Source organism: Ahaetulla prasina, chromosome 5, assembly GCF_028640845.1.
Source record: "Ahaetulla prasina isolate Xishuangbanna chromosome 5, ASM2864084v1, whole genome shotgun sequence".
In the NCBI taxonomy this organism is placed as follows: Eukaryota; Metazoa; Chordata; class Lepidosauria; order Squamata; family Colubridae; genus Ahaetulla; species Ahaetulla prasina.
The window spans coordinates 110101622-110128586 of NC_080543.1; the positions used below are offsets into that span (position 1 = coordinate 110101622).

General features: G+C 38.2%; 1 protein-coding gene across 1 annotated transcript in view; it reads left to right on the forward strand.

Annotated features, from left to right (window-relative positions):
* The window catches only part of ABCC4 (ATP binding cassette subfamily C member 4), a 222824-nt gene that overhangs the window by 190387 nt on the left and 5472 nt on the right, over positions 1-26965 (forward strand). Inside the window, exon 30 of the mRNA XM_058184767.1 lies at positions 26522-26656. Coding sequence (XP_058040750.1) covers positions 26522-26656 — 135 coding nt within the window. The remainder of the gene's footprint in view (positions 1-26521; positions 26657-26965) is intronic.

Sequence of the window (26965 nt, forward strand, 5' to 3'; positions counted from 1 at the left end):
AAGCCAATTGGTCCTAATTATTCTTTCCCTTCTCTCTCACTTGGTTTGATGAAATGTATTTCCTTTATCAACTGATTAGAGAGACCTGCGTTTCATGAAGAAGCAAAGTGCCTCAGTTTTATAGGCTTATTTGCAAGATTGATATACGTCTCAAATCATTTTATCACTTCAGGTTAATGCAGGTCTGTTTTTAGATTGAAAGATTTTTAATAACTATATGGTAGAGATAAACTTGATTTATCAAGTTTTCTATCATTGCCACAAAGATGAAGTATTACATACTCTGTGTTCCTTCAAATAGCAGTCCTTGTGTTCATTGAAATTATCATGTAGTTGGGTTTGCAGTTCGCTATCCATATCATACTGTATTATCCATATTTTAACCTGCACCTCACTAACCTTTAGACTGGTGGATGGCATGTAACAGGATGAGAGCTCATTAAAGCTAATTAAACGATTGCAGATCCTCTCCCTCCATAGATTATTCTCCTGGTATACTGCAACATCTACATCTCCCTTCAGTAGGAAAGTGTAAATGAATTGGAAACACATTGGTGTACATGGAGAATACTGACAGTCTACAGCAGGGATGTTAAACTCGCGGCCTGCAGTTCAGATGCATCATGTGCTGGCTACCTCCACCCCCAGTTTAGTGAAGGGGAAAAAGTCACGACATGAGTTTGGTCTACAGCATGAACTCCCTTGCTCAACACAATTGCAGAAAATCAAAACGGTACGTTGGCAGTTTGCCAGGCCCAACTCCTGAGGTCCATTCAGTAATAGGAACCCCATCCATTCACTGTGTAAATAATTATTGGCTGCTCATAAATTGTAAAATATGCTGACCAAAGGTAGCAAAGTCATTTTAGGAAACTGGGATGAGTAGCAAAATGAGGTGGCCCGGTGCTAAGAAGTGACAGTCCTAGAGGTTACAGGATGGACTTCAGTTTCCATCAGTGTGAATTTTGAGCAGAACAAATTATTGTGAAGATTCTGTCAATGCAGCTTTGCTGATGCCAGTCACATGGAAATCCAGCTGCTTTTCTTACAGGGAGAAGTGAAATGGCAGAGACGTACACCACTGAGGAGAAACCTGTACAGGGAGTATGGCAAAATACTGTCCACTGAAAATGTAGTTGTAAAACCATCAAACTAGTGAGTCTTGTGGAGGTTGTGTAGAATAGAATAGAACAGAACAGAACAGAACAGAACAGAACAGAACAGAACAGAACAGAATAGAATAGAATAGAATAGAATAGAATTTTTTATTGGCCAAGTATGATTGGACACACAAGGAATTTGTCTTGGTGCATATGCTCTCAGTGTACATAATACCTTCATCAAGGTACAATATTTACAACACAAATGATCGTCAATATATCAATATAAATCATAAGGATTACCAGCAACAAAGTTACAGTCATACAGTCATAAGTGGAAAGAGATTGGTGATGGGAACAATGAGAAGATTAATAGTAGTGCAGATTTAGTAAATAGTTTGGCAGTGTTGAGGGAATTATTTGTTTAGCAGAGTGATGGCCTTCGGGAAAAAATTGTTCTTGTGTCTAGTTGTTCTGGTGTGCAATGCTCTATAGCGTCGTTTTGAGGATAGGAGTTGAAACAGTTTATGTCCAGGATGTGAGGGATCTGTAAATATTTTCACGGCCCTCTTCTTGATTCGTGCAGTATACAGGTCCTCAATGGAAGGCAGGTTGGTACCAATTATTTTTTTCTGCAGTTCTAATTATCCCCTGAAGTCTGTGTCTTTCTTGTTGGTTGCAGAACCAAACCAGACAGTTATAGAAGTGCAAATGACAGACTCAATAATTCCTCTGTAGAACAATAGAACAATAATAGTAAGGCAGTTTATCTCCTCTTGTATTATTCAAAGTCTATCAGAAAGGCACATGACATAGCAACTTCTCCCTTCTATATGCTACTTTAGAAACAATCTCTTCTTAGAGGAGGAAAAAAACCACCCTACGAAGTAAATTTGAATAGCAATGTAAAAAATATGGTAGAACCTTTCCCCCTGGATCTTCGCTATGGGTAGATATTGTTTATGTAGAAGGGTGGAAATGGTATGATTTAAGGAGGTCTTTATCAGATGTCTTCAGATACAGAAGAATTTGCCATTCCTGAAATTGATTCAGTGAAATGAATCTTCTTAGGGCTCAGATAAGTTGCACCATCTACCAATTAGCCTTAGTTGATTTTGGATGTGGGACCACTTAGGAATTCCAGAGTTGATATCTACACTAGGGATTTGTAAAGCATTCTGGAAGAAATCAAAAACAAACTATTTCTATTGTTTTGTGAAGGAAAATATGAATGCGTATATGAAATCACCCAGAGAAGGATTCAATTTGGAGCTTTTCTTTTAAGTCCTAGGTCATAATGGTGTTGAATACAGTAGGCTAAAACAATCTACATGCAATCCTGCTGGAATATGGCTAGCACTTGATTTATAGCCACCTGTTCAGAGAACATTCAAAATTCTGATGACAATGAATAAGGGTGATTTATGTACCTTCTGTGAAATTATAACCATCACAATATCCCTGTGGCTGCTATTTGCGGCCTTATCTTCCAGCTTCCCATAAACAACATCAATGGGGAAGCTAGCAGAGAAGTTTGCTCCTGTAAGTTGCTCCCTCTGCTTTTTCTCCCAAGCAGCCCTCCAGCCCATGCCCATGGCACTCTCTCTCATTCACTCGCACTCCTTAGCTGGGATGTCTTCCCCCTTAATGACCTGCATGGTCCTGAGGTTATGATGGCTTTTTTACAAGAGCCCTGGTGACACAGCGGTTAGAATGCAGCATTGCAGGCAAACTCTGCCCACAGCCAGGAGTTCAATCCTGACTGGCTCAAAGTTGACTTAGCCTTCCATCTTTCCGAGGTCGCTCAAATGAGGACCCAGATTGTTGGGGGGTAGTATGCCGACTCTATAAACCACAGCCTTTAGAGATGGCTGTAAAGCACTGTGAAGTGGTATATAAGCACAAGTGCTATTGCTGTTTACAAGCATATCACTTAGCAATGGCAGTCTTAGTCCCAACTGCAACAAGAAAAGCTACATTTCTATTTGATCACCCTTCTTTGGGTCAGTGTACACAGTTATTGTGTGGCTATGTCTGCTTGCATTCACTATTTACCTGTCTTAATAATCACAGAAAGGTGTCTTTATAATGAACGTGTGATATCATGAAGTCCAAAGACTCTTAATTGCAAAAAAAAAAAAATTTAATAAGGAAAGAAAAAGAAGTGTTACCCCAAAAAACATTGTCAAAACGAGAAGTTACAGGGAGAGAAAGCAAATTTGCATTAAGCTAAAATGACTGAAACTGATAAATAAAACGCATCAGTGCACACCTCCTGGTAAATACATAGATGAAATGACTTTTAACTTTTTTTCCTCTTTAGGCTGAGAGAGGAACTTTTCACCTTTCTTTCTTTCTTTTTTCCTTATGAGAAACCCATGAGCAAGTGTATAAAAAGGGATCAGCACTGGTGCGAATGTGTGTGCAAGTGTGTGGTGAGTGAACATGAATCAGAGCGACAATTCACTGTCTTTTTTTTTTAATCAGGTTTTATTTTACCTAAATGAGAGGAGTCTCCTGAGAACAAAAGAAAGAAAAGAATGCACTTTGCACAACTGCAGACAGAATTGGCCTAAGGAACTGTTTAATTCTAGTTTATTCTCCCCTCCTTCAGCTTTCACAATCCCAGTCACGCCTTGAAGAGAGTATCTCCACAGTATCCTTCTTTTAATTATAAATACACATATCAAACTTCAAACAACTTGAAATCATTGAGAGGATCTGTATTGTGTAAGGTGATACTGTCCTAAGACAATCACACCAATGACTAATAACACTTTTCTCCCATGCTGTGCCTTTCATCTGGGAATCTTAAATCTTGTTACAAACATTAATTAATTAAAAGTCCATGACATCCCTGCCAGGTAGGGAAAGAATTAGAGACCTATCAAAATGAGGATTAGAAAAGATAGAGTTATTTTAATAATGCTTGGGTGCTGCTAGTGCTTTTCTAGAATACAGAACTGTTGATGACATAGTGGGACTTATATACAGCTAATCTTATGATCATAATTGAGCCTCAAATTTAGGTTGCTAAGTGAAGCATTTGTTAAGTGAGTTTTGCCCCAATTTACAACCTTTCTTGCCTACAGTTGTTAAATGAACCACTATAGCCGTTCATTTAGAAACACGGTTGTTAAGTGAATCTGGTTTCCCCATTGACTTTGCTTGTCAGAAGGTCACAAAAGGGGATCACATGACCCTGGGACATTGCAACTGTCATAAATATGAACCAGTTGCCGAGCATCTGAATTTTGATCACGTGAGCATGGGGATGCTGCAACGGTCGCGAAACTGTGAAAAACAATCACAAGTCACTTTTTTTCAGCACCGGTGTAACTTTGGACACTAAATTAACTGTTGTAAGTCAAGGACTATCTATACTTAGTAACTAAGGTAAAATATTCTGAACTGTTCATTATTTTCCATTGGCAAAGCTGTCCGTTTTTTAAAAAAAACAGAGAATTCTCTGGTCTATTTGGCATTTTTGTCATGCAACTTTGGCAATGTTAATGAAATCTTGTAAATTACCCAGAAAGTTATCAGCCCTCAAAGGCTTTTCTGGGCTCTCACTTTCTCCACTCTGATTAATTAGACCCCAATAGTGGCTACAGGCATTCATTCCTCCAGTGACAATTTGTGCATTGTGATATCATGGCACTAGCTGCATCACAATATCACCTGCAAATACACAAAGGGAAGAGTTTGCATTCGATGCCTCCTCCTCTTGTCAGGGGCAATATGCTGACTCTGTAAACCGCTTAGAGAGTGCTGTAAAGCACCATGAAGCGGTATATAAGTCTAATTTCTATTGCTATTGCTATTGCGCCTTTCCTGCAAGCATCTGAGACTACGAGGTATCCTGGAAAGATAGCATTTGTAGCTGCTTTATTATAAGCAGGTGCACCTCCAAAGCCATCTTAGTGGAGAACGATGGAGCATGTTTACAAGCATGCTCAAGACCCATTGGAGTTTATGAACTGGGAACTGGCCTTCCCAACTCTTCTGGCCACTCTTCTTTCTCTGTAGTTGAGAAAAAGGAAAAATGAACAACTTTGGGTGGTTTTTTGGGGTGGACTTACCCATGTTTCCATATTGCATGGTGCAGCACTATGACAATTCAAAGGCCAACATTTCTTAGGAGTGTGCAAGATCTTTCTGTAACTCCATAAAGCAACTTTGGCTTTTCCTACAATTGCGCACCTGCTCTCCTCAGCTACAACACAACGCCATGAAAAGGCACAGCTGAGGCTCCAGAGAGTGGTAGAGGTTGGCCAACTGAAGTACAGAAAACCTTCCTGGTCATCAAACTCTCTCGTGAAGTGTCAAACCTTACTGAGAAATAGAGCGTCCATTCCCTAAGGAGGCATTAAAATTGCAGCTCAGCTGGGAAATGGATTAGGATTGATTATTTGTGTTGCCAAGTATAAGCCACACCTTGTACTGTAGACAAATTGGCACCACTAAAAGATTTCCCTAAAGAAAGCGTCAGGCTCGGAGTTTCAGTGGGACGCCTGAAATGAATCTGACTTCACCAGAAAAAGCACCTAATTGGCAGGTCCACACCCTTGTCCTTGTAATGTTGAAAGGCTATGCGTGAAACGGCTAATCGGTCTTTGAAATAGCACTTACTTAAAGAGACAAAATAAGATTTGCAATACATTCAAAGGATAGTTCGTGCTCATACACAATTGGCTCTGCTATTCCTAAGGCAGGCCTTTCCATTCTGGCCTCTCTTTTTCAACATGAGTGTTGAAGAAAAAGACAAAAATGGAAAGAAGATTGATGGGAGGGAATGAGGAGAAAAGAGAAGGCAGTTCATCTGTGGCAGCTTAAATTTAAAAGACCTAAAAAAAAAATATCGATCAAAGTTGCAAATAATTGGAGTTATGTAACATAAAGGGATTAATTAATTTAAGAAAAATGGTTATAGGATCAGCATGGGATCAGTTTAGGATATACAAGTTGAGGCAGGACTAGAGCCAAATGCCAAGTTAGCAATATTTATTTAACGTCTTATTTTAGACTACATTTTTTTTTATCTCAGATGTTCCTAATGTATGATTCTAGCAATTCACTGTAAAAGAAAGCAGATATAAAAATGATTATTTGTGTCAGCTAGTTTTTTTAAAAAGTTATTGGAACAAGTTAAAAGAAAAAAAATCTAGGAGAAGAAATCTGGCCAAACTGGCTGCCCCAAAAAGGGAATCCTCTTTTTTTTTTTTTTTTTTTTAGAATAGAATTTTTTATTGGCCAAGTGTGATTAGACACACAAGGAATTTGTCTTGGTGCATATGCTCTCAGGGTACATAAAAGAAAAGATACGTTCATCAAGGTACAACATTTACAACACAATTGATGATCAATATATCAATATAAATCATAAGGATTGCCAGCAACAAGTTATAGTCATACAGTCATAAGTGGAAAGAGATTGGCAATGGGAACTATGAAACGATTAATAGTAGTGCAGATTCAGTAAATAGTCTGACAGTGTTGAGGGAATTATTTGTTTAGCAGAGTGATGGCCTTCGGGAAAAAACTGTTCTTGTGTCTAGTTGTTCTGGTGTGCAGTGCTCTATAGCGTCGTTTTGAGGGTAGGAGTTGAAACAGTTTATGTCCAGGATGCGAGGAGTCTGTAAATATTTTCACGGCCCTCTTCTTGATTCGTGCAGTATACAGGTCCTCAATGGAAGGCAAGTTGGTAGCAATTATTTTTTCTGCAGTTCTAATTATCCTCTGAAGTCTGTGTTTTTCTTGTTGGGTTGCAGAACCGAACCAGACAGTTATAGAGGTGCAAATGACAGACTCAATAATTCCTCTGTAGAATTGGATCAGCAGCTCCTTGGGCAGTTTGAGCTTACTGAGTTGGCGCAGAAAGAACATTCTTTGTTGTCCTTTTTTAATGATGTTTTTGATGTTATCTGTCCATTTGAGATCTTGCGATATGATAGAACCCAGAAATTTGAAGGTTTCTACTGTTGATACTGTGTTGTCAAGTATTGTGAGAGGTGGAAGTATGGAAGGGTTTTTCCTAAAGTCTACCACCATTTCTACGGTTTTGAGTGTGTTCAATTCCAGATTGTTTTGGTTGCACCACAAGGCTAGTCGTTTGACCTCTCGTCTATATGCGGATTCGTCATTGTCTCGAATGAGACCAATCACTGTTGTGTCATCTGCGAACTTCAGTAGCTTAACTGATGGATCATTGGAGATGCAGTCATTGGTATACAGAGAGAAGAGAAGTGGGGAGAGCACACAGCCTTGGGGGGCCCCTATGCTAATTGTACAGGTATTTGATGTGATCTTGCTTAGCTTCACCTGCTGCTTCCTGTTTGTTAGGAAGCTTGTGATCCACTTACAAGTCTGTTCCGGTACCTGTAGCTGGTTTAGCTTAGTTAGAAGAATGTCTGGAATGATGGTATTGAATGCTGAACTAAAGTCTACAAAAAGGACCCTTGCATAGGTCTTTGGAGACTCAAGATGTTGTAGGATGTAGTGCAGAGCCATATTAACAGCATCATCTGTTGATCTATTTGCTCGGTATGCAAATTGCAAGGGGTCTAACAGCGGATCCGTGATGGTTTTCAGGTAGGAAAGCACTAGCCTTTCAAAGGTTTTCATGACTACAGATGTTAAAGCAACTGGTCTGTAGTCATTCAGTTCCTTGATGGTGGGCTTCTTCGGCACTGGGATGATGGTAGAGTGTTTGAAGCTAGAAGGAACATAACACATCTCTAGTGATTTATTGAAAATATGGGTGAAGATGGGGGCTAATTGGTCAGCACAGACTTTTAAGCAAGAAGGAGTTATCTTGTCTGGGCCTGGAGCTTTTCCTGGCTTTTGTCTGTGAAATAGGTCTTGCACTTCCTTTTCTGTGATCACTAGGGGTTGTGAACCCAATGAAATGGGGTCAGTTGTAGGAGGCTTGGCTGTTGTTGGTGTGTCTGAGATGGGGGTTGTGGAGATAGGTGGCTGTAGTTTCCTTTCAAACTTGCAGTAAAACTCATTCAGGTCATCTGCCAGTTGTTGATTACCTTCAGCCTGGGAAGGAGGTTTGCCATAGCCGGTGAGATCTTGCAAGAATGTTACAACAGGACTATCATCTCGCACCCCCAGGGGATGCGAGCACTCCAGGATGGAAACCCCTGTTTTAGACCATTGTTATTAAGAGTTTGATATTTTAATGTTTCATGGCAGTTTGTATTTGTTAGCATATCAGTCTGGATTTTCTGTAATACCTGAATGCTGTTTTTTTCCTAGCCTCCATTAACTAAATGCCTTCAAACTTTAGCCTTTATGAACTGCCCTCTCAATTCCTGGCCGATAGATGGGGATGAAATCGCGGTAGTGACAGATTTTATTTTTCTGGGCTCCAAGATCACCGCAGATGGGGACTGTAGCCTAGAAATTAAAAGATGCTTGCTCCTCGGGAGGAAAGCTATGGCAAATCTAGACAGTATACTAAAAAGCAGAGACATCACCCCGCCAACAAAAGTGCGTATAGTCAAGGCTATGGTTTTCCCAGTTGCAATGTATGGCTGTGAAAGTTGGACCATAAGAAAGTCTGAGCGCCAAAGAATTGAGGCCTTTGAACTATGGTGCTGGAGAAGACTCCTGTGAATCCCTTGGACTGCAAGGCAAACAAACAAATCAGTCCTAGAGGAAATCAACCCTGACTGTTCTTTAGAAGGCCAGATCCTGAAGATGAAACTGAAATACTTTGGCCACCTAATGAGAAATAAGGACTCACTGGAGAAGTGCCTAATGCTGGGAAAGATTGAGGGCAAAAGAAGAATGGGACGACAGAGAATGAGGTGGCTGGATGGAGTCACTGAAGCAGTAGGCATGAGTTTAAATGGACTCCAGAGGATGGTAGAGGACAGGAAGGCCTGGAGGAATGTTGTCCATGGGGTCGCGATGTGTCGGACACAACTTCACAACTAACAACAAAGCCCAATTCTGATGGAAGATTGGGTTTCCACAGTTTATAGAAGCCATCAGCATTGCTAAACTTGGGGGGGAAATCTTTTGAGTCTTTTAGTAGATCCAGAGAATTTGGCAATAATGAATGGTGAAGTCTTGATTATCAGGGTTAACATAAACAGTGCAGACCTGACGTTGACTTCAGTTGCTTTGACAGCAAACGTCATTGAAAGAGTTCTAATACTGAATATACTTGCACAAAAACATTTCCATTGAGATTATTTATGTTGAAATTAGAACTACAATACCATTGTCTGGATACAATTTAACAAATATTGTTCAATAAATATAATGCTAATTTCAGTCAAATAAATTGCATATAGCTATGGTTTGCCTTTTCTACCTTAAGATCTTCCAGATGTATTGACTAAAATTTCCAGCATTACCCCATATAAGTTTCCACTAGAAAAATGACTCAGAGTTGATTGGAATTGAGCAGCATCAAAGTTTGATTGATTGATTGATTGATTGGTGAGACCTGGAGAATAAAATTCCCAGAAGCAGCCTCAACTTTCTGTAATCACCATGTGAAAATTGGGTGGCTCGGGCTAGGACGTTGAGTTTGTCGATTGAAAGGTCGGCAGCTCGGCAGTTCAAGTCCCTAGTGCTGCTGTATAGCGGGGTGAGCTCCCGTTACTTGTCCCAGCTTCTGCCAACCTAGCAGTTTCGAAAGTACGTAAAAAATGCAAGTAGAAAAAATAGGGACCACCTTTGGTGGGAAGATAACAGCGTTCCGTACGCCTTTGGCGTTGAGTCATGCCAGCCACATGACCACGGAGATGTCTTCAGACAGTGCTGGCTCTTCGGCTTTGAAATGGAGATGAGCACCGCCCCCTAGAGTAGGCAATGACTAGCACGTATGTGTGAGGGGAACCTTATCTTTATCTTATAAATTTGTTTAATAAAAATAGCTCTCTCACCCAACTAGGAGCCAGGTAGGCTACTATTCTGATGTCCTGAGTCTTCGGAGAAGGGCGGTATAAAAATTTGAACAATAAATAAATAAAATGTCTTTCTGAACTAAAAAATGACTTATCATTTTCAGAAGAGTGAGGAAGATCAGCCTTTTGGGAGTGATGTATTTGTACTAGTTTTTATTAATCAGTATTTAGTCATTTTAACTGCTTATCATGTTTTATGGATACTGCAAGAGCAGACATACAAATAATTGTAAATAATAAATTTTACAGTACAGGTAGTCCTTGAGTTACAACCACAATTGAGCCCAAAATTAATGTTGCTAAGTGAAACATTAGTTAAGTGGGTTTGCTTCATTTTACGATTTTTATTGCCACCGTTGTTAAGTCAATCATTACATTGGTTAAGTTAGTGACACACTTATGAAATGTATCTGGCTTTCCCATTGACTTTGCTTGTCAGAAGGTTGCAAAAGTGAATTGCAAGTGACCCCAGAACACTCCCAACCGTCATAAATATGAACCAGTTGCCAAGTATCTGAATTTTGATCACCTGATCGTGGAGATGCTGCAATGGTTGTAAGTGTGAAAAACGATCATAAGTCATGTTTTTTTCGGTGACTTTGAACGGTCACTAAATGAACTGTTTTAAGTTGAGGACTACCTGTACCGTGGAATTAAGCCATATTCATATATTATTATACAGACTGTTTGGGCCGACAAGTTGGCTAATACTTTCCGGGATTTGAACATAAATAGGCACACTATTAGTACCTCCAAATGAATATGGATAGGCTTAAAGCCTAAAAATCTTCTAAAGAGATTTTCCCCTCCTATGGGTGGTTGTATTCCTTCACGAGTGAGAGGAGGTTCATAAATACATCATTTTAATCATCTGTTATAGTCAACCGTTAGGGATTAAATGGTTCTTCAAGGCTGTGCTGTTCAATTAATTTTTCAGACCAAGGAATTTTCTATACTTCTAGTACTTTTAACCTTAAGAAAGATGTATTTTATTATTCCGTTGTTTTGTTAGAATATATTTAGTGGCTAACCACAAAAATTGAATAATTGTTTTGTGTTGTCTATTTCATATGTTCTCAGGAAAATGTACAAGATAGCTTATAGGGCTCTTAATTGTTAAGAAGGCTGTGGGGGTAATCTTTCCGATCTCTTGAAAAAGTTTCGTACAGAGTAATTAAATGGGCTATGCCAGTAAAGATGGCAATATAGAAAACAAACATTTTTTTTCTGTTGAACTTGACAAGCTTGTAATTTTCTTGGCAGCAGTTCTAAAGTAAGTTCACCACTGCCTTCTTCCCAGTCTAATCTATAGCCTGGGATATTCAGGTCTGATTTTGCACATAGCTTCTGCCAAAATTGCCCACTGACACCTGCCTGGCTGCAGTTTGATGGTGTAACTTCTAGAAAGACTTAGATTAATACAGTTTTAAGAGGTATAGTGTGTTTTATGAATACTTTTATAGTAATCTCTTAAAAACTTTATGGTAGATCAGGGGTGTCAAACTGGTGGCCAGTGGGATGGATGCATCACATGCAGGCCACGCCCACCCCAGTTCTGTGAAGAGGAAAAATGCTGCAATATGTCACGTGATGGCAACATGACACTGCGAATTTGACACCCATTTGATAGATGGTAGATAGATCCATAGATGAATATAGATGAATAGATATCATAATGATTTTTTGACCAAGTTGCCTTGGTTTTGTCTTAAGGAGTTTTGTTTTGTTTTGTTTACTTTCCTGGGAAATAAAAATAATTTCTATGTGCAAACTCACTGCAGCAGAATTTCTAGAAAATTTGGGCTGTTTTGGTTATCTTCAAGGACAATGCTTTCATTATGTAGTAAGTTTTTATTGTTTTATGTTGCGGAACAAACTCTCACTTTCTAAATATTAATGATCGCATTGTTTTAGTTTTTACTTTTATTTATTCATCATATTTCTGCACCAACCATTTCATCTAGGTGATTTTAGATGCCTGTCTGAAAGTACTTCTGATAGAAAATATCTATTAATTAATACAATATATGCCAAATATTAAAGTCAGTCTTTCAAAAGAGTAAAATTGTAGGAATACACTCTATAATTATCTAGGAAAAAAACCTGAATAGAGTAATAAAATGCAGTATACAATGAATGGAATATACCGCATTGTGAAAGAAAAACAGAAGCATAAAAATAATAAGAGCTTTATTGTTGTATATTACTCAGTTAAAGTTCTATAATTCACTGCAATTCCCTATTTTCTAAAACTAGTTGGAGCTTTGATGATTGGGTCAGATCACTCTTTCATTTTGATGACAATGTTCTAAAGCTCAACAATTTAGAAACATAATTTATATTGGAATGAAGCAAATGTAAAAAGATGAATTTTCTTTTCATTATGCAGCATTTTTTATTAAATTTTTTAAGCCATACATTCCCACAAAGTTTTCTGAATGAGATGTGCACATGTTAATTGCTGTAAAGATTTTCTGTTTCTCATTGGAAAAGACATTTTGTTCACTCTATAGAAGAATGGCCATTGGAAGAATGATTAAGTATGCTTTGATATCCAGAATAACTTTCTATATAAAAAGTAAATTTGACAAAGAATTTTAATTTGAATGGAAACATTTCGGCTTCTTTCAACATAAAATGTTAATATATTACAGTAGTTATCTATGTTTCTGTAAGTTTGTTTCTGATATTTATATTTTGTTGCACTTACCGTATATACTCGAATATAAGCCGATCCGAGTATAAGCCGAGGTCCCCAATTTTACCCCAAAAACTGGGGTAAACTGGGGACTCGAGTATAAGCCGAGGGTGGGAAATGAGGCACCTACCGGTTGGGGAAACCCTCCCTCCCTCAGCTGAGAAGGCTGGCGGCTCCCCCGCCCCGCCCTCTCACTGCACCGGCAGGGCTTCCCCGCGCCGTCCGGTAAAATGTGAAAAAAAGAAAAAAAAAAAACTCGAGTATAAGCCGTATATACTCGAGTATAAGCCGAGGGGCTTAAAAAAAAAAAAAAACTCGAGTATAAGCCGTATAGACCCGAGTATAAGCCGAGGGGACGTTTTTCAGCACAAAAAACGTGCTGAAAAACTCGGCTTATACTCGAGTATATACGGTAATTCTAATTGTTAGTTTTTAAAAGCAATATCATATATGCTCATTTAGAACTAATCAATTAAATACGTAAAAACTTTATCTGCCACTTACATATTCCCTATTTATCCAACTATAACATGTTTTTCCTTTCCTTTCTTCCGTCTTTTTTGTTTATGTTAAATTATTATTATTATTATTATTATTATTATTATTATTATTATTATTATTATTATTATTATTATTATTATGTAACAAAATAGTAATCTCAGCAAAACAAATCTGTATCACAGTATATAATTATTTGGCAAAGGACTTTTGAAATAAGGACATTTCCATTTGAAAGTTGATTCCATCTAAGATCTACTCCCAGTTCTCATATGTTTCGCTTCAACAAAACTTGGATTGTGGAACACAAAATTAATTTATTAATACATAATCAGGACACTGAAGAGAACAATGACATTCAGTTTTTGTTTTTATTTGAGGGTGTTTAAGATAATTTAATGAAATGTATTTTGAATCTGACATAGTGGAGGGTGTAATTTTTTTCATTTAAGTCTGAACAATTATCAGGAGTAGACTTGCAGAAGCCATACTATAATCTACTACAAAGATGACCAGACAAAAATGTTAAATTTCTAGGAGGAGGGAAGTTAGTTCACTATCTAAAGATGTCAACCTTTTTTAATGCCTGATGCTCACTGAACCTTAATACCAACTTGAATGGTAATTCGTAACCGTTAGTGTATTTTCTTTGAGAAGAAAATGTCAACTACTCTGACACCTGGGGAGTCGCCTTCAATAGTTGCTTTCTCTAAATGAACTTCTGTTTATTAGTCTTTTTAATCTATACATAGGCACTTATTTAACCCACCTCTTCAGTTGAATTTGATCCAAAAGAAGTTGTCAAGTTAGTGAGACATTGTCAGTGTACGGATCAAGTTATCTGATTCAAAGATACTGAGAGCAAAGTTGGATCTCAAGGATCATGGAGCCCAAGCCACTATTCAGAATGGCATAACTGCAAAACAATCATTTTTTCATGACGTAATTCCACTGAATTTAGTAGACAATTGTTTCAACATTTGATAAGAGGTCTAGAGTTCTTGTTGTTCTTATATTTAAAAAAAACAAAAAACTTCAGACACAGATATTTAATCTGAGCGTTTGCTGATGTGGGTTTATATAATCAGTATCTTCCAAAAGTTCCTAGGACAAATTATGTATCTTTCTGACATTATCCATTACCTCATTAAGGTAGCATGTTGTTCACTTTTCAAAGTAGTGTTTACAAACTGCTAGAATGTGCAAGTGGTCAGATTAAGATGTTAAAGTGTTCTGTTTTGCTAGCGAGACAATTGTTTTGAAGAGCCCATTATTATGGCTCATTCCTTGATCCAGATATTTATGATCAAACTTTTGGAGTTGTTCTTGCTTACTATGTTTTTAACAGCTTAGGCTGCTATTATATAAAGTCAAACCTTGATTTTTATATATGGATATAGACACATGGAGTTTACCTTCCAAAAGTTTCCAGTGCAATTCTTTTCCACCTCTTCATAGAAATGCCTGCAAAGTACGGTACATGCTCTGTTATTGACTTAATTTGAAACAACTAATACAGTCACATTTTTAATATTACTGGAATCTTTTTCTTTTATTGAATTGGTTTTTCTTTATTGCTGTTTTGAGTTATAGCATCTTAAACTGTTCTTATGTTTTGAGAGAAAAGTTGATCTCTCCAACTTAATTTTCTGTGTCCTTTCTTAGGACATTCCTATATCATTGTTGATCCTATTGCTTGCTCTTCAGATTGTGGTGGACATCAATTTTTTTAAAAGGGTCCATTACACATTTTTCCCTGCCTGAATGATTTTTGCATGCTATTTGCAATTTAAATATCTATAAATTAATTAGGGAGTGCAGCCTCAGGCTAACCCGCCAACCTACAAGGAAGGGAAAAATAAAAAGGTCATCCACATGCACTTATCAACAACATTGCAATGCCATGTCTTTGTAATATACTAAGTCAAGGTTATATAAGCAGTGATTTTACTTTTGCTCAAGGCTGTTCAACAAGATGCCATCGCTATTTGTTGTTTCCATGCTAGTACATAGAATCATACGGCTGGAACCTTGGAGGTCTTCTAGTCCAACCCCCTGCTCAAGGCAGGAGATCTTATACTATCCTGGTCAAATGGTTGTCCAGTCTATTTTTGAAAACTTCCAGCTATGGAACACCCCCAACTCCAAGAGGCAAGCTATTCCATTGATTGTTTTCTCAGTCAGGAAGTTTCTCCCTTACTTCTGTCTTTAACAACATTACTTCTGGTCCTGCCCTCTGGTGTTTTGGAGAATAAATCAATCCCCTTTTCTCTGTGACAGCCTGTCAAATACTTGAAGTCAGTTATCATGTCACCCCTAATTCTTCTCTTCGCTAGGTTGGACATACTACCTCTCTCAACCATTCATCATATGATTTAGTCTCCAGACCCCTTATCTTTATGTTGTTGTACATTTATGTTATTAGCAATGCTCCCTCCCCTGGCTCCATATTGCAATCTGCAAAGCCCAGAATCAAAGGTACATACTGTACATATAAGGATTTCCTTCTAATGCCCAGTTGTGCAAGAGGAAAAGAAACTTTTTTCAGAGGAGGGTGGGTAATCAGATATTGGAGTATCTGATTACCCACAGTGGCTTATAGACAGCTGGGTAAAAGAACGGGATACCTTCAGACAAGATTCGTTACTTGTTTAGGTTTTGGTCACATGGCTGATCTGAGTGATAGCAAACATTATGGAATTAAAGTCATCAGTGCAAACGGGGCCAATAAGATATTTATCTTTTCATAGACTAGGGTAGATGGAAATCAGCTGTCCAGTTGGACTGTCCAGTTACACATTCATAGCAGCTGTTTTGTTCCAGTTCTGGTCCGGTTGAACTGGCAATCTGATCTCTAGTCTCATGGTTTCAGTTTCTTTTAAATATCTGTTAAATACTTGGGGAGTGTCTCTTCTGATCTGAATTTTCTTCATTTACCCAGAGGTTTAGACGCATTTGCACACATAGCAAATTTGACTTCCTGTTTCTGAGCAAGGTGCCTTGTGGGGAAATGCCTACACTTCGGAATGTATTTCGCTGAAGCGAACTAGATTTCATTATAGTTTTAGATGCCAAGTTGAACCATGTCTTTTTGTATCAAGTTTTTGGAATGCCTTGGTGGGTTGGATGATCTTTGATTTCCTCACAGTTTTAGCTTGGTGGTCATATCAAGGATCATTATTATTTATTTGCTGTGCTGATAGGTTGCTCAATCAGTACTGACGTTGTTTTAGGCCTGTTACCTTTATGCTATGACAAAAAAAAACCCGCCCTGTTTATTCTATCACATTTCATTATTTATTTAAGGAGGAACATTCTGGAGTTTAACCACATTATAAAATTTGAAGGAAATCTATAAATAAGTACAGAACGTGAATTAGAAGTCTTAGAAGTGGTTTACAGATATTGTGAAGTGTGTACCCAGGAGTTACCCAGTTTTGATAACATCTCCTGGCTAGAAGAAAAGAATTTGTGTGGTAAATCTGTGTTGGGTTTTGTTGATTATCTCAGCAGAGAATTTCTTCCTGAACATTTTACCTAACATAAAGAAACCTCTAGGATTGCAGCAGTTGTAGCAATCACTGAGGTAAATCGCAATCTTGCTTTAGTCCCTATAGCAGTTGCTAATAGTAAACAAATTTCAATGGAATTTTAAAATAGGAAAGGCATTTTGTTTTAAATTGAAGGCAAAGTATATGCATACATATTTTTTTAAAAAAAGCTAACTCTAAGGCCTTAGCATCCTTTATGTAGGAGTACCTATACTAACCAAACAGATATTCTGATATCTTAAGAGATATTAGAAATTGGGTCGAAAGTCCACAGGCTGATAATCTGGTTCAGATTATTGTTATTCTTCCAAGCAGTTTCTTTTGTATCCTGTGAGGCTAGCGTGGAGATGACTTCAGTCTAAGATAAAAAGCTATTCTGACAATCATAGATCATCCCAAGGGTGAGCAGATCCAATTCCAATCAAAGAATTGCATTAAAAAATACTACTCTTAAATATATTTCAAGGTACCAACAGTTTGGAAGTATGTAGAAAAATGAAATTAAAGATGTACTTATAGAAGATTGAATCTCTCTATATAAAAGCGAAAACCACTCACGCATTAATCACGAAATCTCTAGAATTGTAAAGCCTACAAACTTGAAATTTGCCATGTATGTTCCTCTTGGCTTCTAGGTGCTCACTAAGAAAGGATTTTTTGAAATGACCAGCAGAGCATTAGTATTTCCTATATTATTATTAATATGCTCTGATGCTAAGGTGTTGTACTCCCCCTCCCCACCTGAAAAGAAATCTGTTCCAAATGCAAAACACAAGTAGAGGAGTTTCACTTTCAGTTTTCACAGCAAGCAGCTTTACTACAGAACAATTGAGCTAAGCCACGCTCAGCCTCCTTCCTGTCTCCTTCTTGCTCACACAGCAAATACTGTTTGAGTTTCCAAACACCCCTCAACTCTCTCACATACTGACAGGATGCTAGCCAGATGAATACTGATGGATGCAGTGGGCTAGGACATTCTACTCCCCCTTCCCCACTGTTCCAACTGCCAGTTGCATTATATTAACATACTCTGATGCTACGGAGTTACACATTCTATATTAAGTTTCAGGCTGCAAGTGTCAATTTATAAAGCCCGAGCCCATAGTTTTGTAGCGAAGCACGGGCGTCCAGCTAGTATAAAATAATACACACAAAACTCTAGTATAACCCAGACTCCTGTGTTTTATGTGAGCATTCCAAAGATCTATTTGCATAGATGACTTCAGATTGTTTGAAATTAAGGCTCTACATTACTTTCATCAATTGTGCATTTATGAATAACAGGCGTTTTAAAGAAAACCAGCCTTATGTTTTCTGATGAGTAACAGCTCATTGGCACAAAATAGACAAAAACATGTAATTTTCTTCATTCCATTTCATAATTTATCACATCCACACAGTAATACACCAGAGATCCCACCAGTTTCTTACAAAGACTACCTAAGAAAATTACACCTTTCAAAAATTCAGTTTTTTTATGTAGCTAGAAAGACATAGGGAAGTTTATTGGTCTACAATAGGTATATTAAACTTTGCTGGGGTAAAAAAAATAGTCCTCTGAGAAGAAATATTTACTTTTTTTGTCAATGCAGCAAGAAATTGCCCATGATTTATAGAAAAACCTCCCCCAGGGTATAGCTTAGCTTGTGACTATCCAGTTGTACCAACTACCTCTGTCATAAGAATTGGTCTTAACTGCTTAACCACTTATGCTGTCAAAGGAGTTTAGAATTTCTTGAATATTGTCATATCCTGAACTGGGAAGGAGAAACATTGCTCTGAGCCTTTATCTCTGTAAACATTATCTATAAAATTATAGATGTGTTTGGTCAACTGGGCCATTTAAACTTCTTGGCAGAACAAGGACCTTCTATAAGTTCAAGATGGAAGATTTTTTTCACACTCATTGAGTTCATAATTCTTGACAAATGAACAATAATAACTGTAAGAGAAATTTCATTTCATACATAAGGGGAATGGAGGAGAATCACTATCTGCATACCTCAGCCTTGCTTCTAATGATAATAATGGTACTGTTTTAAGTTTTGATTAAGCTCTGTTACTATACGCAACAAGAAGCCAAAAGTAAGGGCCAAGGTAGCAACTATGTGAGAGGTACTTTCATGCTCGAGACTCATTTGTTCATATTTGGTGAATAGCCTGATCAATATTTCAGGAAAAGGTCACACCAATTCATTTATCTGAAATCCGGTACTCAAATCATGTTCTCTGGTGCAGCTTCTATGCTAGAATACTACTGCCTTCCTATCATTTCAGATTATTTTTGTGTCATCTTGTATCTCAGGAACTGTCTCGTTAGTTTGATGAATGTAGCAGATTTTGCATTTTGCGGCAGTTACTAGAATAAAATATTAAGTTGTGCAGAAGATATGATGAGCCCTCCCATCTAGGTGTAATTTGATGACAAAATTAAATACAGATAGTTAATGGTTGGATTCTGCCGCATTTTTTTTCCACTTTACAACAGTTGTTATAAGTGTAGGTTCCCTTCATTCTCATGGCTTCAGTTCCTGAAACTAAGTTTTTTCTCAGACTAAGCAAGAATGTCAGAAACTTGGCTGATGTTTAAGCTTTTGATTATAATTTATATATGCATTTGTTGGAATAGAAGTACCTATCCCTTGCCGAAGGCTCTTCTTCAACATCTGTGATGTGACCTCACATAGGTTGCTCATACTGCTTGCCTGCTCCCACCTTCTTCTCTTTAACTGTTTCATTCCAACAACTTATTGTCAAAAGATATGCAGACCTCAGACATTCTCAGAGGATAGAAAATTCTGCTGAACTTTATGTTTATGTAGATACGTTGAAGAAAAATCTCATGATCTCCTCAGCTCTTGTCTCATCACGGTATAGGTTCATATTGGCAGATTTTATTTTGTTCATACTTTATGTGGGATGGCTGTAAAAAATAAAAGCTGATCCATAATTATGAATGATGAAAAAATTAAAAAGCCAGGAATTTTATATGATAAATCCTGTTTTTTATTCTTGTTGGGAAGTGAAGATCTCACAAGCATTGGAAAAATAATGTGTTGTAGTTCTGAGCTGAATTAGGTTTGGTGGACCACAAATTGCTTGAGTTTGGGCTGTGCAGTTCTTCAGAACTGAGCTCCAAGAGTGGTTTGGCTTGTGTTTGTCGATAACACTTTGAAGGAACTATGCAATTTTCTCTAGGATCCATATAATTTACTAGGATTTGCATGTTTGCTGCTATCTATTTCAAATTTTAGCAAGGTATATTGTTGAATCTAAATTTTTGAAGCAAAATACACTATGCACCATGATCAAACCTATAGGGAATTGAACATTGTTCAAGACAGATTTCCTTACTCTGTAGCACAGTTATTTCATTGTTAAGATTTGTGTAGTGATCTTCAAAACAAGGCAGGGTATACTGCTGTAAATGGGAAACTCATCAAATTTGCAGGTGACTCCAAGTTGGGGGGAATAGCCAACGTGTTAGAAGATAAACTCAAGTTCCAAAAGAATCTTGACAGACTTGAACTCTAGGTCTTATCCAACAAAATACAATTAAGTGGTGAGAAAAGTAAGATCTCACGCTTAGGCAAGAAAAATCAAATGCATAGGTGTAGAATAGGAGGTGCCTGGCTCAACAGCGGTAACAGTGAGAGGGCTCTAGATGTCCTAGTGAGAAGCCACTGAAGTATGAACCAGTGTGCTGAAGCTGCCAAAAAGTCAACAGACAGATAACATCAACAGACAGATAATATCAAACTCATGTAAAGTGATGTTAGTATTTTATACTGCACAGACCACTTTTGGTATATTGAATCCAGTTCTGGTCACCACAATATAAAAAAGATGTTGAGAATATAGAAAGTTTACACAAAAGAGCAACAAAAATAATTAGAGGACTGGAAGCTAAACTGTACAATATATGGATGTAGGAACTAGGTATGTCTAGTCTAATGAAGAGAAGAGCTAGGTGTGACATGATAGCAGTCTTCCAATATTTCAGGGGTTGCTACGAAGAAGAGGGGATTAATCTTTTCTTGAAAACATCTGAGGCCAGGACAAGAAGATATGGATGGATGCTTAACAAAAAGAGATCCAAGCTAGAATTAAGAAGAAATTTCTGACAATACAGTAGGAACAATTAATCAGTGCTACAGCTTGCCTTCTAAAGTTGTGAGCGCTCCATCACTGGAGGTTTCAAGATGAGATTGAACAACCACTTGTCCAAAATGGTATAAAATTCCCTTCTTAAACAGGGGGCTGGACTAGAAGAACTCCAAGGTCCTTTCCAATCCTATTATTCTATGCACATGTTTATCCTTGAAAAATATTCATCAATTTAGCTCACATAAGTTGGGGTCCCTTTCTCCCACTGTGGCAATCTAAGCATCATTAAGTTTTCATTTGTATGTTCAGATGTCCTCTTAACTTCAGCTGTGAGGCCACTTTCTAAGATTCTGTCTGTAATCTTCAAATTTACATCTTCTGATAAGAAGAAAAAATACCTATAGTTGAACAGTTTATGGACAAATTGCACCAACTAAATATGTAATTCACCAAGTCAAATCCAGTTTACCCTTCATGAATTATGACATTAAATGTTAATAATGGTAATTGCTTTGCAGATACCATACCTAAAATAAGATTTTGAAGTTTAGAGTTAGCAATGTGTGGGAAGGAATTTTAGTAGGGGGGAGGAGCTTTTATGACAGTTGCTGCCTACCTAAAACCCTAAAAATCCCTGGGCTCCTAAAATAGAAGCAATTTTACTTTCAAGAGTTGACAGCCTTAATTCACTGACAAGATGCCAGCCAGAACAAATATGAAAAATATGTCATATACTATTCATCTTGTTTTGATTTTTCCATCTGTGGTCACCTGTTTTTGTGAATGTTTTAATCCTTAAAAATAAAGTGCTAGCCCAAATTATATTACTGAAAATACATATTTTTATTTTTAAAACATCTCTATGTGAAAAAAAATGGCACATTTGGTCTGCTGCACATTGTGCCTTAGTGCTCTTTAAATATTCTAATTAATTTCAAATAAACAATACCATTTTTAACATGGTGAATTGGGAATTTACTCCTGCTCAAACAGGAGACTGTATACCATTTTGGACAAATGGCTGTCCAGGATCTTTTTGAAAACCTCCAGAGATAGACCATCCACAATTTTTGAAGGCAAGCCATTCCACCAATTAACTGTTCTCACTCTCAGGAAATGTCTTCTTACTTCTAGATTGACTCTCTCTTTAATGAACTTCCACCCATTACTTCTTGTCCTGCCCTCAGGTACTTTGGAGAACAGGTCAGCCCATTCTTCTCTGTGACAGCCCTTCAAGTACTAGAAGAGTATCACCCTCAGCTAGGGGCGAAATCCAGAAAGTTCTGACAGGTTCTGGAGAACCGGTAGTGGAAATTTTGAGCAGTTCGGAGAACCGGTAGCAGAAATTTTGTGTAGTTCGGAGAACTGGCAAATACCACCTCTGGCTGGCCCCAGAGTGGGGTGGGAATGGAGATTTTGCAATATCCTTATTTATTTATTTATTTGTTTGTTTATTTATTTATTTATTTATTTTATTAAATTTCTATACCACCCTTCTCCCGAAGGACTCAGGGCGGTTTACAGCCAAGTATAAAACAATATCCATAATACAATTAAAAAATACTATAAAAATCTAATTAAATTTTGGCTCCCATTAAAACTGTTAAAATGATAATAAAATTCCAATTAAAAACTATAACAAAATTAGGCCAACCCTGCGCGATGAAACAAGAGAGTCTTGAGCTCACGTCGGAAGGCCCGGAGATCGGGGAGTGATCGTAACCCCTGAGGAAGGTCGTTCCAGAGGGTAGGAGCCCCCACAGAGAAAGCTCTCTCCCTGGGGGTCGCCAGCCAACATTGTTTGGCTGACAGCACCCTAAGGAGATCCTCCCTGTGGGAGCGCACAGGTCGATGGGAGGCTATCGGTGGCAGCAGGCGGTTCCGTAAGTAACCCGGTCCTAAGCCATGGAGCGCTTTAAAGGTGGTCACCAGCACCTTGAATTGCACCCGGAAGACCACCGGCAACCAGTGCAGCCTGTGCAGGAGAGGTGTTATATGGGAGCCACGAGTGGCTCCCTCTATCACCCGAGCAGCCGCATTCTGGACCAGTTGGAGCCTCCGGGTGCTCTTCAAGGGAAGCCCCATGTAGAGAGCGTTACAGTAGTCCAGGCAGGAAGTGACGAGAGCATGAGTGACCGTGCACAAGGAGTCCCAGTCTATGAAGGGGCGCAACTGGCGGATCAGGCGTACCTGATAAAAGGCTCCCCTGGCGACGGCCGTCATGTGATCTTCTAACAACAGCCGAGCATCCAGGAGAACACCCAAGTTGCGAACCCTCTCCATAGGGGCCAGTGACTCGGCTCCAACAGCCAGCAATGGAACCAGCTGGCTGTACCGGGATGCCGGCATCCACAGCCACTCAGTCTTGGAGGGATTGAGTCAGAGCCCGTTCCTCCCCATCCAGACCCGCACGGCCTCCAGACACCGGGACATCACTTCCACGGCTTCATTGGAGTGGTCAGGGGTTCCTTCCCCTGCTATGCCCGTCAAGCCACGCCCACAGAACCGGTAGTAAAAAAAAAATTGGATTTCACCACTGCCCTCGGCCCTTCTCTTTGTTAGACCAGACATACCTAATTCCCTCAAAGTTCATCATAACCACAATTAAACTAAATCAAATAGATGATTAATTGATTGATTAGATGCTATCAAGTCAGTATTGATCCTTAGCAACCACAAATATAGACTTTTTCTAGAATAGTTTTTTAGTCAGCAGTATATTTATTGCTGACGTAATCGGTCCATCCATTTTGCCATCAGTCCATCTGCTTCCTTTAACTTTCTCTAGGATTATGTATTTGTCAAGGGAGCTGGATAATTGTATACAGTGTCCACAATATGATTGAGTTTGTTCATTTGAATCTTGTTTGAGGATTATGATGGTTTTATTTCATAATTCATTTCCATGTTTCCTCCACTATCTGTGGTACTCTCTCTTTTTATAACCCCAAAGCTCAAAAGTATCAATACGACTTCTATTTCGCTTTTTAAAAATCCAACTTTTGCATCTATAACCGTAGCAACTTTAAGCTATATGGGCTCAACACCCAGATTGCAGTCATTAACTGCAAAGATGCTTCTAATGGCCAGAACTCCAAGGACTGGTCATAACTCCCCCTCATTTCGTGCCATCATAATTTTGATCAGTTTTTGAGCAATTGGCAACAAACTGAGGATTACCTGTGTCATGTTGAATGACATCTGACTTGAGGTGCCCATCATTTGGCACTGTACTGTCAATCATTTAATATTGTCTATCCAGGTGATTTTCTTGGTAAAAATACAGGGAGTGGTTTAATATCACCATCTTTCATACAGTGTAAACGGCCTTTGCCATGTCACTAAAATGTTTTGGGATGACCTTTGGGTTTTGGGTGATCCCGTGATTACTCTGTATTTAATATTTTTCCTTTCTGTTTAATGGCAATTTTGGAGGCTTGCGCACAGCCACGTACTAAGCAATTAATAGCATTGCTCTTTTGTTGCTGAAAGCACAACACGCACAAAAAAAAATAATTGTACAGGATTTTTTTTTTAAAAAAAGCGCCGCTTAATAAAGATGTATATAGAAACTGGTGGCCACTGCAGCCACACACAGGCTTATTTTCATACAAAGTATGTTATGCTCTATTTAATGCAAAGTGAAAACGTTTCACTCTTTGGAAGGATGAAGCCTATATTTAAAGGCTGGATTTCCCCCCTTTCATTTCTAAGGGAGTGGTTATTCAATAAAGGGCTTTGCTTTTTAAATTACACATTCAAGGCATCTAAATTGGCTTGTGAAATTATAGGACATCTTGATTGTTGTGCTCATGCCCTGTAGATGAAAGTCAGTTATCTTTAAAGCCTTCAGAAAGGTGATTTTAATTATAATTAAACATAGTCAATGAGGGTGCAATGAATTTAAGATTTGTAATGTGTTCTTGTATGCGTAAATAAAACAGAATAAAGAGAAGGAATTTAAATCTGCGTCGAGAATAGTAGCTCTGAGATTACAAGAATATTTGCAGTGTCATATAATATTAAAGTGGAAAGCTAAATGAGTAATCTTAATTAGACTGTGATTCTAAGCACACTTGCCAGGTGAAACAATGGGAGTTACTTCAGATCAGCATACAGAGGATTGTTTGGAATTTACAGTATTGTTGTGAGGATGTGGGGTGTGTGTGTGTTATTTCCAATGGACATTTTGGTCTTTCAGTGGCTGTTTTTCTCTCTCTTTTAAACATAGTTGAAAAAGAAGTGTCAAGTGCTACAAAATTTTTATGACCATAATTCTATATGTCTTCAGAAAGTCATCCTTTTTTAAAAAAAATGCAAGCAATTTATTTTCTTTGGGGAAAAGCAAATTGTGTAGCATATTTTCTAAATCACATGGGCAAAGCTACACATTTATCCCAGCAAATTAATCTTTCTCAATAGAGCTCTCTTCAGTGTGAAAGGGCTTTCCATGAAGGAGCTGCAGGGAAAATAAGACTGAAGCAATTATAGGTAGTCTTTACTTATCAACCGCAATTGCTAACTCAGTCGCTAAGCATCGTGGTCGGTAAGTGAAACATCACTTGAACACACAGATTTATTATGTTACTTACCATTCAGTCATTGCGCAAGTCATTGTGGGTCTTTGAGACATCATGTGACCGTAAGTTGCGGTTTGGCTGCCAGCATCTTCATTGACTCTGCTTGTTGGAAACCAGTTGTGAACACACAAATGGTGATTATGTGACCGTGGGATATTGCAATGAATGTAGATGCCTGCCACTTGCAAAGTACCCAAAGTTTTAGATGGCTGGAAGGTTATCAGAGAAGATGCCCAGAATCTGTGCCATGGAATCACAATTATGAATAATTTCAACAACTCTTGCATTTAACCAAATAAGTTGTGGCTGATGAAGATCTACACATCTGAGATGCAACACTTCCTTGTTCATTGGTTGCATGCTTGATACCCTGTTTCCCCGAAAATAAGATCCAACCGGAAAATAAGTCCTAGCATGATTTTTCAGGGTGCTCATAATATAAGCCCTACTCAAAAAATAAGCCGGAGTTAAGATCGTGAGACAGATGGACACATTTAGTACCGTATTTTCCCCAAAATAAGACCTAAATAGAAAATAAGCCCTAATGTGTCTTTTGGAGCAAAAATTAATATAAGATCCAGTCTTATTTTTGGGGAAACATGAGTGGTTAGAACCATTTGGTACATCTGAAAAAAGAAAGATTGAACATTTGATTACAGGCTAATGTGTGATTGCCACTTGAGTCCCCTCAACAAGTGGCAGGGTTTCCAGTCTCTTTGTGTTGTACGAGTCTTTTGTGTATTGTCAAAAAGACCTTGGTGGCATTTCCTTAAGCTCCGCTTTCTAGTCAAAATTTGTGAAGATTTGGGCCTTCACTCTCCTTTCCAGCAACCTCACCCTTATACAAAAACTAAAGCATATCAGCCACCGTAGAAATATAATTGAAAAATAGAGAATCTTTATTTCCTTAACTTCCCCTATTAATTGTAGTTTAAGTATCCACCAAGCCCAGGTAAATATGTGCTAGAGTCGGAGCAAATCCAGTGGGATGAAGACGCCTGTTGCTGTTGCCAAAATTCACCTTTATTAAGCAACTTTTTTTTTCCTGCCAACTCATCAGGTCTTAGATCTGGGACGCCTGAAAGAATATGATGAGCCATACATTTTGCTGCAAGAAAAAGAGAGCCTGTTTTACAAGATGGTTCAACAACTGGGTAAGGCTGAAGCTCTCTCCATCCAAGAAACAGCCAAACAGGTAAGGCACGTCCCTTCCTTCACTTCCCCTCCCCCACCCCCGTTTTCCTCTACAAAATGTTGTAATTACGTTTGTCTCAAGATGGACTTTCCACACAAGGCAGCATATTCAGGGCTTCAGAAAATCCCACCTTCTCCACTATAGTTAAAGCTTGTGTAGCTTTTCAATTATAAAGCCTTTTTTTCCCCATTCTTTATTACTGGGATTTGGAATAATAAGATACCTAGAGTGGAAAATCATATGCTCCCATTCGCAGAAAACAGCTATGATTGGGATTGTTTTTGTACTTGTGTAGAAGATGATACATGG